This window comes from Zootoca vivipara, chromosome 5 (genome assembly GCF_965207765.1).
Source record: "Zootoca vivipara chromosome 5, rZooViv2.hap1.1, whole genome shotgun sequence".
In the NCBI taxonomy this organism is placed as follows: Eukaryota; Metazoa; Chordata; class Lepidosauria; order Squamata; family Lacertidae; genus Zootoca; species Zootoca vivipara.
In genome coordinates, this window is record NC_142588.1 from 26,695,812 (window position 1) to 26,709,159 (window position 13,348).

The window sequence follows — 13,348 nt, forward strand, 5'->3', positions numbered from 1 at the left end:
TCTGTGTGTATAGAGGGAAGCGGGGGAGAACGTGTCAGCACAAAGCTCCGGCCACTTGGACTAACCCCTTTCCCTTGTCTGGGTTCATTTTGTGTGTGGGGTTGTTGGGGGGGAGGTCTGTTTCCTTTCCCAAGTGTTCCACGTGCGTCTTGGGTTACCTCAGATGGGGACATATGGTCGCCCTCTCACCTCTCCAAAATTAATAATGGGGAAATGCCTTCTTTTCAGGGATGCGGATGAACCCGATGCCAGTTATTCTCTCTCTCTCTCCTTTAATGGATTGTGTGCATGTGTGTGTGTGTGTGTGCATAAGATTGTATTGACACAGTTTGTGTGGGAAAGGGAAGCCAGACGGCCCTGTTATCTCCACGAGCCCTCCTCAAACCAAACAGCGCGCCAGTTGGCCGCGGCAGCCTGCAAGAGGAGAAAGGGGAGGGGGGAGGCCCAGATTGCACGAAGCCTTCGCCGACGCCTGGCAGGCGAAAAGGTGGGGTGCTTGGCTCCTCTGGTTACCATATGGTTTCAATAAAATAAGACAAATAGGACGGGGCGATAGGGAATTGCAGTAAACCTGTTATAAAGTAGCAGAAGGAAGGCCAATGTAAACGCCAGAAGGGCCCCAACTGGGATGGCCATTTAATGCCAGCGAGGCATTCAAGCTGCCCGGACAGGTGTGAGGAAGAAGCCAAGGCAGCACCCCCCACCTCCGGTCGATTTTTATCACGTTTGTGGTAATATTGCGCTTGTTATGCTAACTATGAGTAAACAGAAGCGACCAGCCAATTGTGGCAATTGGAGGGAAGTTATCAGGGGAAAGCAATGGCACAAAAGGGGGGTTGGGGAGAGGGAGAGAAGGTGATCTAACAATAAAGTTGCCTTGTTTCCCTGAGCAGGTGATGGCTGCCCCCCGCCTCATGATTAATGTTTCCCCAAAGCACTCCACTTTACAATCTCTTGTCATTATTTATTAAACGAAATCTATTTATTATTATTTTAGCAAACAGTGCGACCAGGTGGGGCTTTCTTTTCCCTCTTCAGCTTTTGTCTGGAGGACGTTTGAAGTGGGCAGTCTAAGGGGTTGGTAACTCGCTCACCAGATTTTTGTTATCCATTTGTGTGCAAGCAAAAAAATCTGCCAGGAGCCTATTCAGTTTTCCCTCGCGCCCCCCTTTCCCTCCTCTCGTCGCAAATCTAAAAAGGGCACACAAAATTCGAGAGGGAAGAAAAGTATCTCGCTTCCTCCCCGCCCCCGCCCCCAATTTTCCTTGTGGGGGAAAAGACGGGAAAGTCTTTCAGATCCCCGTAGAGAAGAGACTCGAGCGGCGGTTGACAGATGCACGAGCCTCGCGTTCAACGACGCCTCTGCCCTGCGCTTTTGGAGACAGCCGTGCGTAAAAGGGGTCTCAGGGGGGCCCCGTGCTACCTGTCGCACGGAGCAATCCGTAGCTTGTCCGAGGTCACCCTTCCAGCTCTGGGAAAGGAGCTGTTTCAGCACCACCGCTTTTCACATAGGGATCTTTTACACAGATTCCAACGGCGATTCTCGCTGCCGCAACCAACGGCCAGTGAGGAAATGTTTTTGGTGAGGTGAAACGGAACCCAGAAAACGCCTCCAAATCCGCCCTTTGGGGCTTGACAAAGATATCAGACCCACTCCGATTCCAGCTTGGCAGACTCCTCCAAGCATGGAAAAGGGCACCTCAGAGTTTCTCCCTCCCGCCCCGAGGTGGGGAAACAGACGTGCCCAGAGCTTTCCAACTGTTTGCGTAAATTTCCCGGGTAATTTTTGCGCACAAAAGTGCCTCCTCCTTTTCCTTTGCTCGGGTCCACTTTCTTAAAGGAAAATCACCTTTGGACCTTAGAGTTCCCACCACCGGGTCTCTTTGAAGGACCCCAGCCTTTTTAGAGCTCCAACCTCTCTAATTTTTAAGCACGGGGGCGAAAGTTCCTAGTTTCCCTTTAGAAAGGAGATTTCTTTCCCCCTTTCCTTTTTTTGCCTTTACTTTACTGGAGGGTTGGGATGGCGAAGTCTTTGGAGAGCCGCATCCCCGGCGCTGACTCCCCCCAAAATAATAAATTTTGGTCACCTGGTGGGGGTATTTGGCCATTCTGGGGCGCGGAGGAGACCTTGGAGCGACCCCTCACCCCTCTCTGATGGAGGGAAGGGAGGTGCTTTCCTCTGCGCGGGCAGCAACAGGTGTGCGCAAAGGAAGCCCAACTGTTGCTCCCGCGTGCCATTGTCTCCAGTCCTCCCAGACACGCTCTCCTTGGGTCTCTGGTTGAATCTTTTGCACGTGGCTCGGTGCCAACGCCTTTGTTTCCTTCTGTGGCTTATGTGTGTAACTTTAAACACTTCCTGACAGTTTGCCTTGTTTGGCCAAAGGCTTTTTCAAAACAGGCCGTCTATGCAAAACTCAATCTAGCGGTTGCTTTTTACAAGTCAGAGGGAAAGACTGTTAAAAAAAAGGAGCAAATACACCAGTACAGAGGAAAGGGGAGGGGAGGGGAGAAAAAACCAAGGCCTCTTTCCTCAATAAAACTGGCCTCTTCCTTAGGGTCAATTGAGGGTTGGGAATGTTATGAATGACAACCCTTGTACGGTAGTGATATAAACATAAGATCTGCAAGGTTGGACAGATCAAGGGCCATCTAGTGCAGCACTGTGGCTGGTCAGATGCTTCTGAGAAACTCAAAAGCGGAGGATGCAAGTGATGGTGGAGTTTTGGGGTTGTTGTTGTTTTGGTCTGTCCTCCACATTAGATGGTACTCAAAGGTAGACTGGCACTGTACAAGGAGGTTCCATTTAGCCACCATGGCTATGGAGAGGTCTGCCCTCCCTGAATTTGTGCAGACTTTCCCCCCACTCTCCCCATAAGCCATCAAAGGCAATTGCCACCTTTTGCTCTTGCAAATCCCAAAAACAAATTCCTATCCCTGTGAAAACTGATTTGAGTTTGACACATAGCTAGGTGAACACCTCTCCCCTGCCCCAGCTTTCTAACACTGAGGGAGAGAGAGAGAGAAAAAAATCCCCCTTTCACTCTCAAACCCATAGTTCTACAAATCTCATGTTTTCCATTTTTCACCCACCCACCCACTAAAAAGGCCATAAAAGACAGCAATGCTTTACCCACCTACCTGGGAATGAGCCCCACTTAACAAATGGGGCAGCAACAGAACAGCAATAGAACTAAAGGCTTTCTGGGAAAGAAGTCTTCCATCCCCAGCAAAACACAGGCAAAGAGGGGCTTCCTCTAAGCTTTTGGGTAGTGAGTTCTGTAAGCTGAGTTCCACCACAGAGAAAATATGCATTTTCCCACATTGCACCAAATGTGTCTCAGAGTTTATTTATTTGCGGACAAATATCACACCCTTTCTCTGCCACGGAACCCAAGGCATTGTCTGTAAAGTCCCCAGGTGGTCACTCACCCAGGTACTGACCTGATCTACAGCTGCTTAACTTCGGCAGTGAAAGAGGTTAATCACCATGGATATGGCCTGGATACTGGTCTAAGCTATGCTGAGTGTGGAGGTGCTGGAAGGAGAAATATAACATTTAAAAAAGGCAAGGCAACTTTTTATTATCTATCAGTATTTACTTATGTATAGGGCAGTCAAGACCCCCTTTGCTCCATGCTGGGGGTTGAGTTGGGTATGGGTGTCCCTCTGTCCAGCCCTGTTGGCCTCTGTCAGTCATCACCTCCACTAGTATGGAGTCCCTTCTTCTACTTGCCCAATAGGCAGGGAGAATGACTGCCAGGAGAATCCCTACCACCTGCTAGCAGAAAACCCTGAAATGTAGCTTTCTGGGAGCAGAACTGAGCTGGCCAGAGATCCGAGCAATCACTGCTTTGCTCTCATGATGATACTGGTTCTGATCCAGGCCCAGACACCCCATGGGCTGCAGGCTGGTGCAGTATTCTACCTGCCACCTCCCCATGTGTGGCATTGCCATTCTGTAATGCCCTGGGTGGGCTGGGTGAGGGGAGCTGGGATTACTCCCATACTAAGAGGTTTTGGTACTGTCTCCCAAAGAGTCTTGAAGTGGGCTACAAAATTTAAAATGCACTAAAATAAACGCAGCTGAAAGACAGGAATTAAATAAATCAGATACTGGAATTACACACCAGCTGAGTACATAAATAAGTTTGAAGGAAGGCCATTTCCTTTGTAGTTTATGGCTAGCTGGGCATCAATGCCAGTCAGAAAATACAAACTGGAATCGAGAACAGATTCTTCCTTTTAAAACTACTTTTTACACAGTATGGAAACCACTTTTGCCTGCTGGGTGCTCCACGTTACAGAACACATGATGGGCACAGGACTGCACTGTGTCCAAATATCCCAGAGGACTGAAGAGACACAGAAGTTGGTGAAAGTGGCATTTCCCCCCCCCCATTGGAACAATACCTAACATTTGTCAAAGAACGAGCAAGCCTTTAAGTGATGCACAACTTGTAACGGACACTCATTCTCCACTATGCACTGTCTGTTGGATCCATTGTGAAGTTACTCATAAGCAAGCTGAGATGCCTGCATTGCAGGGGGTTGGACTAGATGACCCTTGGATCCCTTCCAACTCTATGATTCTATACTCCACTGAATTCACTGTAGTAGCCTTAGGGAGTTTCCCTCTACTTACACATCACTTTGCTTTAGCACTCTGTGCTGACTTCTGATGTAGCAAGTAAAATGTTGGAATACTTGGGAGAAGCCGCATTTGGGTTATTATGTGGAGAGTGTGAAATGTCCTGTTCCCTTGCAGCAGAATTGCAGCAAAAAAACCCAAAAGCAATGGAGATAAGAGAGCTCTCCTTTTGAGGCTAGTTAATTGACTATTAGCAGTGCTACAGCTAGTTGTTTCTGTCCCTGGGAAAGGGCAGCTACACTAGTTGCTAGAGAACTTGTGTGTCTCCAGATGTTATTGGACAACTCCTGACCATTGACCACAAGTTGCCTGGGACTCATGAGAGAGTGAAACAATAGCTACCCTAGGACCACAGGCTCCCTAACACCCTCCCAGAACTGACACCATGGAAAGGACCTATACGGGTGCTTTAAACCAAAGTTCTCAACTAAACGCAGGAAGCTGCCTTTAACTGATAAGTTGATTCGTCTGGCTTGTTACTGGTCTACCTTGGCTGACAACTCTCCGGAGTTTCAGGTGGGAGCATTTCCCCCAGCCCTACCTAGAGCCGCCACGAACTGAACCCGAGACCTTTCGCATGCAAAACATACGCTCTGCTACAGCGTTGTAGCCCTTCCTTATATACAGTAGGGATCTCAGATTAACTGCCCTTACTGAAAAGCTACTGTGCAGAACACCTGCTGTCTGCTGCTGTCCAATGGCTTATGGGTCTGGCTTTCTCCTTCCCCGTGTGCAGTATTCAGAGGCTCTAAGTGCAGGGGCAATGAGAACCTGCAATTGTGCCATTCTGTTTGGCTAGCTGCTTTCACTAAGATGACACCTAGTTTGAATCTGCATTCTGCAATTTTTCTTTTTTTAATCAGCACCTCAAATGCTGAAAAATCTCAAATCATGTTTTTGTTGGAGGGATGGTTCGAAAATGTATCTGTGTTGCGTAGAAATTAGTTCCAGACTAGGACCCGAGTTCAAATTTGCACTAAATCTTTCGGCTCGCTTGAGCTAGTAAACTCTTTCTCAGCTTCACCTATTTCACAGGGGGGCTGCGAAGGAGGAGAGAGGTTTTTGCAAGCAACGTTGGGGGCAGAGAATAGGTTTAAAAAGATTTTCCCCAGGCCAAAGCTTTGTTTCCTTTTTAGTTTCTAAGTGGCTTTTCTTTCTCAAAACAGACAAAATAAAGTACTCAGAGGACCACAGGTTAGCCCCCCTGGGGCTATTGCCTCCATGAGCGGGCTTCCCAGACTAGATATTAGTTCTGGAAACGGGGGATGCTGTACTAAAGGAATTCCTTAGTTTGCAGGATGCATTTTCTACTGCGCATAAACCCGCTTATAGCCCCTTCAAGAATCCACCTTACCGGTAATTGCTGCACGTGCAAAGCAATCCTATACCCATCCACTTACCTGGGAGTAAGCCCTACTCAATTCAATGGGCCTTACTTCCGAGTAGATACATCTAGGATTGCGCGGCATAGGAGGAAAGATTCCAGAGTCTAAAGACCTCTTCTTGGCTAACGCATAAAAACGGAATGTTAACATGCCATTAAATAAATACTGTACGTAAAAATAAACCAAACTGTACTGTACCGAAAAGAAAAGAGGCGCGTGTGTTTTAGGAATTTATTTGAAGAAGCTTTGCTGCCATTCTTCTTTTGAACCCCCCCCCCCATCAAGGCGGCAGCTCTATCAGTGCTTGGCAATCTTGCGCTTCTGCTTGCGCGCCCGCGCGCACACGCACCTTGCAGTGAAGCAAAGGGATTTGCGCCTTTGGCGGGCGCACCTCGCCCGCGCGTCTCTATTGCGGGGGAGCTGCTGCTGCTGAGGAGGCGACAGAGGCATCTCCCCGACTCCCCCCCCCCCAAGTTCTTTGTTGGGCCGCCAGCTGTGCAAGGGGCTCGCGTGGCTCAGCCCGGAGGCGCCTCTCTGATTGGCCTCTTGCGGGCGGTAAAGAGACAGGCACGCTCCGAGCCGGCCTGATAAGATAAAGCGTGCCAAGCTGGACGCGCTTTGGCGAGGTGGGGGGGGGGGGTGAACCGGGGGGGGGGGCGGGGAGGAGAGGGAAGAGAGGACGGGACGGGACGGGACAGAGAAAGCACCACACGCTGCCCAGATCAGGAAACCCCGCATTGTCTCTGCGCCCTATATATAGGGGCCCCCAAGGCAGTCGTGTGCCCGACCTGAAGCCTCCACTCTCCTGCCGTCGGGGAAGGCGCTCTCCTCGCCTCCCGCTCCAAGGTGGGCTGCTCCCAAAGCGAGATCGTCGCCTCTGGTCAGGTAAGAAGATCCCCCCCTGTGGATTCTGCGGAGCTGAATGCCTCTCATTGGAGAGGCGCCGGGAGCCGTCGATGATCCGGGCAGAGTGGTCAAGGCGCTTTGCATACGCCCAGAGGCTTCCTCTCCTCATGCAGTCCTATTCTTCTTAAGAACTGCAAACTAGTTCGGGGGCTTAAAAATCAGCTTATTTATCCCAAGGGGGTGCAAAAAAGAAGTTGGTACTTGCCCATCGATTAATTATTTCAATGCCTTGAGTGAGGGCACATCTAAGTTCTTCTTCCACACAGCATCGAAGCTGCAGCACCCAAGGGTACCTCCCCTTTAGATTCCCGGGATCCCTGCTTGCAGCGCACCCACCTTCTCAACCCCTTTCCTCAGGAGAGGGTCGTCCCCGTGGATGCGCTACCGCGCACCCACAACCCTGCGCCATCTCTCTGGGTGCCTCCTTGCCACCGGGCACTAACGTGGCCCCCTCGCCCGGCTCTCTCCGCTTGCCTTGCAGGATGTCTCCCAAGACGGCCTCCTCTTCGCCAGCCTCGACCACCAGCGAGGGGGAACCGCTCTCGTCAGGCATCTCCGACGATGACGCCTCCTTCGCCTCGTCTTCCTGTTCGCTGGGCGCCGGCGGCAGCCTGCCTTCGTCTCCTAGCCCCTGTCTGCTCCTGGTCGAGGTGGGCGCGGGGGCGGCGCGCGGCGGCCCGGCGAAAGCGCGTCGGGGCCGAGGGCCGGGCAAGGGCGAAGGGCTGGGCCCGACCAAGGCGAAGCGGAGCCGGCGCATGAAGGCCAACGACCGGGAGCGCAACCGGATGCACAACCTGAACTCGGCGCTGGACGCGCTGCGAGGTGTCTTGCCCACCTTCCCCGACGACGCCAAGCTGACCAAGATCGAGACGCTGCGCTTCGCGCACAACTACATCTGGGCGCTCACCGAGACCCTCCGCCTGGCCGACCAGAACTTGGCCGCCGCGGGCCCGGGCCAAGAAGTTGGCCCCGCTTTCCAGCAGCTGGGCGCCGGCTCCGACAGCCTGGCTGCCTGGCCCACTTGCTGCCAGTGGGACTCCGCCTCGCTGGACTCGCCCGGCTCGCAAGAGGGCAGCCTCAGTCCCACGGACTCCTTCCAGGCGCCCGGCGGGGCCACTCTCCGCCTCAGGCGCCCCCCGGAGCGCGCGGTCTTCCCGGACTTTGTCTGAGCTGTCTAGTCTTGCCTGAGATCCCCTCCTCGACGGACTTCATGCGCGCACGAACTGGGGCGGCTCGGCCACTCGGCTCTCTGCCAAGCGAGAGAGGCGAACGCTCTCCCCTCCACTAGATTCACCTCAGCCTTTATCTTAAGAGGGAGAACTCCCTCCACTTTGTCTGTGCAATTTTCCTGACAACCCCCCCCCCCATTTTTTTTGAGAAGCCAAGACAGGGCTGGTAGCCCTCAGAGCTATTGGGAACCTGGAGCCTCCTAGATGTGGTTGAACTACAACTCCCATCATCCCTAAGCATTTGCTCCGCTGGGTGAATATGATGGAAGCTTGAAATGCGACCGCAACCGGAGACACCAGGAGGACTCCCCTCTCTGCGCCAGAGACTTTCCAGATGGGGTGGTTTTCTCATCCGGAGACTGTGCAGCGGTCATATGCAGTGGCCTTGCTTCAGTTAGCATAAAACATTAAGGGAGAAATTGCGTTTTCTCTAGGGCTCAAATGACAGCACTGAATTGGGGTGGGGAGGAATGCCACCCCCCAGCCTCCATAAGCATAAAATCTGGGTGTAACTCAAAGTCACCCTTTGGAGAGTTGCTCCTGACATCACTAGGCACCTAATTCTGCTGCCTCATCCTCTTTGGTGCTTAGATATTTTATTCATACTTTAATAATAATAATAATAATAATAATAATAATAATAATAATCTGTAATGGGTTGACTGCACCCTATTGTAACAACACAGCAAGGTGCGCTCACTTAGTGTGGAATTCCAGCAAGGACACTCACACGCTTTCCCCGTGCAGCAATGTCTTACCATTTCATGTTAACTTTTGCATCTCTTCCAATTTTCCTCCCCATTTAGTTCTGGGTCCTAAAAGGAGAGCACCTACTGATTCCCACCTTTAATGTTTGTTCGGGTGGGATAATTGCACTGTAATGGAGGTAGTGTGGACGGCAGGCTAAATCAAAACACAGGGCCATAAGCATAAGCACAACTGTTCTCCCACTGAAACCAATAGGACGTAAGGTGCCCCAAGCCCCAAATATCTCCATACTGAATGCAGTTGCTTAGAAACTGGTACTTTCAGGGGCACCTTGCTTGGACACAGGAGCTCAGCCTTTTGCTTCTGGGAGGATGAATCTGGAATATTATCCAGTACAACTCCAGATTGATTGAAAATCTCTGTGAGCATGTCTTGAAGAGTGGGTAAACCCGCTCTTTTTAACCACCCTCAAATCACTGGGGGGGGGGACATATTCAAGAGCACTTAATATATAGATTAGTTGCCCTTCGCTTTGAACCACCCTGTGGTTGAGTGGTTATGGTTGTAATCCTATGCCTTATTCCCTGGGAGGAACACAATGGGGTTTACTTCTGGGTCAACATGTATAGAATCGGCCTCTGAGAGTGGGATGGATAGGCTTTCCTTACCCAGTTTTCAACATGCGCTAAGGGTGGCATAATTTATGACAGAGCGTACGCTGTAAGAAAACAAGAGAAACAGTGGTGAGCATAAAACCTAGAGTGGTAGTTGCTCTGGGTGAATCAAGCAGCATGCAAAGGTATGAGCTTGTGCTTGTGTGTGTGTGTGTGAATGCAAATTGGACAGGCAGGTAAAATGCGTGTGGGGTTTGGGAGGGGCAGGTCAATGTGACCTTAAAGGGGATGTCACTCAGTGACAGATGGTCCAATTGGCATTTCCACTGCAAGCCTTAAGCCCTGGGAAACCACTCTCAGAGTGAACAGCCCTGGGTGGGCCGGCCGGCTCTACCATTAGACAGAATGAGGCAGCTGGCCAAGGCTGTGGGGGGGACACTGGCAGCAAGTCCCTTTTGAGATGCCCATGCTGTCCCCCTCCATTGGAGGACAGAGCTTTGCACATCACCCAAGCGGCTCTGTACATTCCCCCAAGCTAGCCCACAGCAGCCCTTCGTTGTGGCACTGTCCTGCTACCAATGTTGAAGTAAGATTCAGCAGCCAGTCTGACTGGCTTCTGCCCAAGGAAACTTATCCTTTGCCTCAGGCGGCAAAGCCAGCAGCAGAGGGACCAGTGGCTCACTACAGCAGCAGCTTCCCATGCCCATACACTCTTCTAAGAAAGAGAAACAGCAAACTTATTTGCAATTAAAATTGAATTGAAAGCAGAGGGATTCACTGTGACAGTCTCCCTTAAGTGAGGACTTTCTCTACATGGGAAAGTGTGCATGTGTGTGAGGGGTGGGGCAGAGAGAGAGAGCGTGAACATGTATGTGCTAAGAACACATGTACTTAATAAAAAGTCTCTGCCTTTTGGTACATTTCAGACTAAGACTGAAATCCATAGCGACTTACCTGAGAGAAAGCAGCATGGAATCCAGTGGGATTTCCTTCTGAGTAGACATTTACGGAATAGCACTGCAAGCTCCTATTTCCCTGTAAAATGGTACCACGCCCGTAAGAAGCATTGATCCTTTCTTTTTGTACTGAAGATAATAATTTATAATAATTTCTCACTGTTTTGTATTTATTGATTATATTTCAGAACAAATATATGAATGTATGAATATATTATATATACAGTATATATGTTTGGTACCGAAGATTATATTATATACATGCTGTGGAGTTACAATGCGGAGAATTAAAATGACTTTGCTGGTGGTGGGAATTAAATTTTCTTTGGGGAAAAAATGGAAGTGGTCTCCTTTCAAACTTGATGAACACAGAGAACTTTCCAAATGCACATGCAAATGATAAGGATCCACCAATCGTCCTGAGGGCACCTTCACCTGCTATTTAACATGGGGACATTCTGCCAGCAAATCCCAACAGGAGGAATCACAATTTAGCACAGGAACCCCAAACTTCGACCCTCCACATGTTTTGGACTACAATTCCCATCATCCCTGACCACTGGTCCTGTTAGCTAGGGATCATGGGAGTTGTAGGCCAAAACATCTGGAGGGCCGCAGTTTGGGGATGCCTGGTTTAGCACTTACTAAATGGAAGATACAACACAACATCCACAGTAGGTCTGTTCTGCACCTGATGTCAAATGTAATTTTTTTAAAGGAGAGCAAAGCCACTGATGATGTGGTCAAAGGATAAACTATAACGTCATTGCTGCACAGATCCATAAACACAACATGACAAATACGTGTGTATCCATATTTTTGTCATATCGGAACAATCTTGTTTGTTTTAGCACTTGTTCTCCCCATTTCCATTTTTTAAAACCAGCTATGAAAACTTGAAATTTTGTACTTTTTGTATGTAGAGTCCCTCTCATAATCTGAGACTCCTAGACATTGCTTACTTAGCTTGTGTGCAAAACTGGCACTGAGTGGCTCATTTGGTTAGAGCGTAGTGCTGATAATGCCAAGGTCACTGGTTCAATCCCTGTGTGGGTCAGCTGCATATTCCTGCATTACAGGGGGTTGGACTAGATGATCCCCAGGTTCCCTTCCACCTCTACAATCATATAGAATCAGAAGAATTGTTATTTGCATCAGCCACTAGCCATAGCAATAAAATGAAATAAAATAAAATGAACTGAACTGAAGATAGAGGTAAAAACTTAACTATACAAAATACATTCTGGAGGTTTACATCAATAATCAAATAATAGATCTTATTCTAATGGCCCCTGCTAATTTTTTTTTGCAGTTTTTGCTTTCACCTGATTATCTTGATCTGCTAGAAGAAAGGACACAGTAGCAATGGTTGAGTGCCCCGGCATGGACAGTAGTAGAGGGGTAATAACCTCACTCCTCAAATCTTTATAAAGAGTGCAAGCCAGAAGCACATGAGCTAATGATACAATACTGCCATCTCCACATGGACATACCAATTTTTCCAGTGGAATTTTTTGAAATCAACCTTCAAGTACAGCTGAAGGCAGTATTTTTAATCTTGCTTAAGTGAAAGCGCGTCTGTATTTTGGAATTGTTAAATTCTGCAAATAGGGTGCCAATGTGTTAAAAATGACCAGGTGGAAAATAATCGTACCATTGACATATTTATCTTATGTTGGCCAAATTACTCTGTTGCTCAATATCATATAGGCGCTGTCTAATTAAATTGTTTGCTTTACTGAAGCCTGGTGTTAATAACTGGGTAAACCAGAAAAGTAAAGCTTTGGGTTGACAATTTTAGTCCAAGCGCTCTCATGACAATCTTGCAATACTAAGGGCAGTAGACTGGTGGGGTTTTAATTTAGCCGAAGCCAATAATTAAATGTCCTACACCAAGTCTGTAATTCAACGGAGGGGAGATTAGCCTCCAAGCACAATGAAGCATTTGGAACACAGAATGAAAAAGGGGGGAAAATGCCTTAGGAACTTAGATTGAACAGTTTCCGTAGATCCACAGTGAGTGCCTGTCCAAATCTGAGCCCCATATAATAATTGTGCTGGGTTTTTTTAGCTTTAAAGACTTCAAGTGGTGATGGTATGTAATTGGCACCTTTTGGATGTAAAAATAGTGTCAGAATTTCAGCACTTTGAGACGCTTCTTCCTTTGCACATTTCTGATGTGCTCCCCTTGACCCTGTTGACTGAAAAATAAGGCCGAGGTATTTAAAGACTTTAACTTGTTTGATCAACTGATTATCCATATACCATCTATGGGCCCTATAGTTTCTTGAAAACACCATGACTTTAGTTTTCTTGTAATTCACAGCCAGCTGTTCTCTTTGGCAGTATCCTGAGAATGTGGTATGAGGTATAAGTACTGCATCATCTGCGTATAATAATAAAGAGATGGTTTTTGTGGCCAATTTAGGGGCATGATACTCTGGGGATGTTAAACTCTGGACAGTATCCTTTATATATTAATTAAATAGAGCGGGAGCTAGGATACAACCTTGTTTAACTCCCTTTGTGGTATGGTATGGATCCTGTGAGCTGCCCATTTGTAGAGCAATGTTCAGCACAGTGTTTTTATATAGACATTTACTACAATTATACAGTGGTACCTCTACTTACAAATTTAATGCGTTCCGAACGCACATTTGTAAGTCGAATAAATTTGTAAGTCGAATCCCATAGGAATGCATTGGGAGAAAAAATTCGTAAGTCGAAGCTACCCTATCTAAAAATTCATAAGTAGAAAAAATCCTATCTAAACCGCATCCAAGATGGCGGACGGAGCTCCATTCGTAAGTAGAAACATTTGTAAGTAGAGTTATTCGTAAGTAGAGGTACCACTGTATATGAGTCTAATTCCTTGTTCCTCTCATACAGAGATGGGTCAGTT

The 13,348-nt window shown here is 48.4% G+C and overlaps 1 protein-coding gene across 1 annotated transcript; it reads left to right on the forward strand.

Moving 5' to 3' along the window:
* Positions 1-7,421: 7,421 nt before the first annotated feature.
* NEUROG3 (neurogenin 3) lies at positions 7,422-8,108 on the forward strand. The gene has a single exon (XM_035138516.1). The coding sequence runs from the start codon at positions 7,422-7,424 to the stop codon at positions 8,106-8,108; it is 687 nt and encodes a 228-aa protein (XP_034994407.1).
* Positions 8,109-13,348: the final 5,240 nt, after the last annotated feature.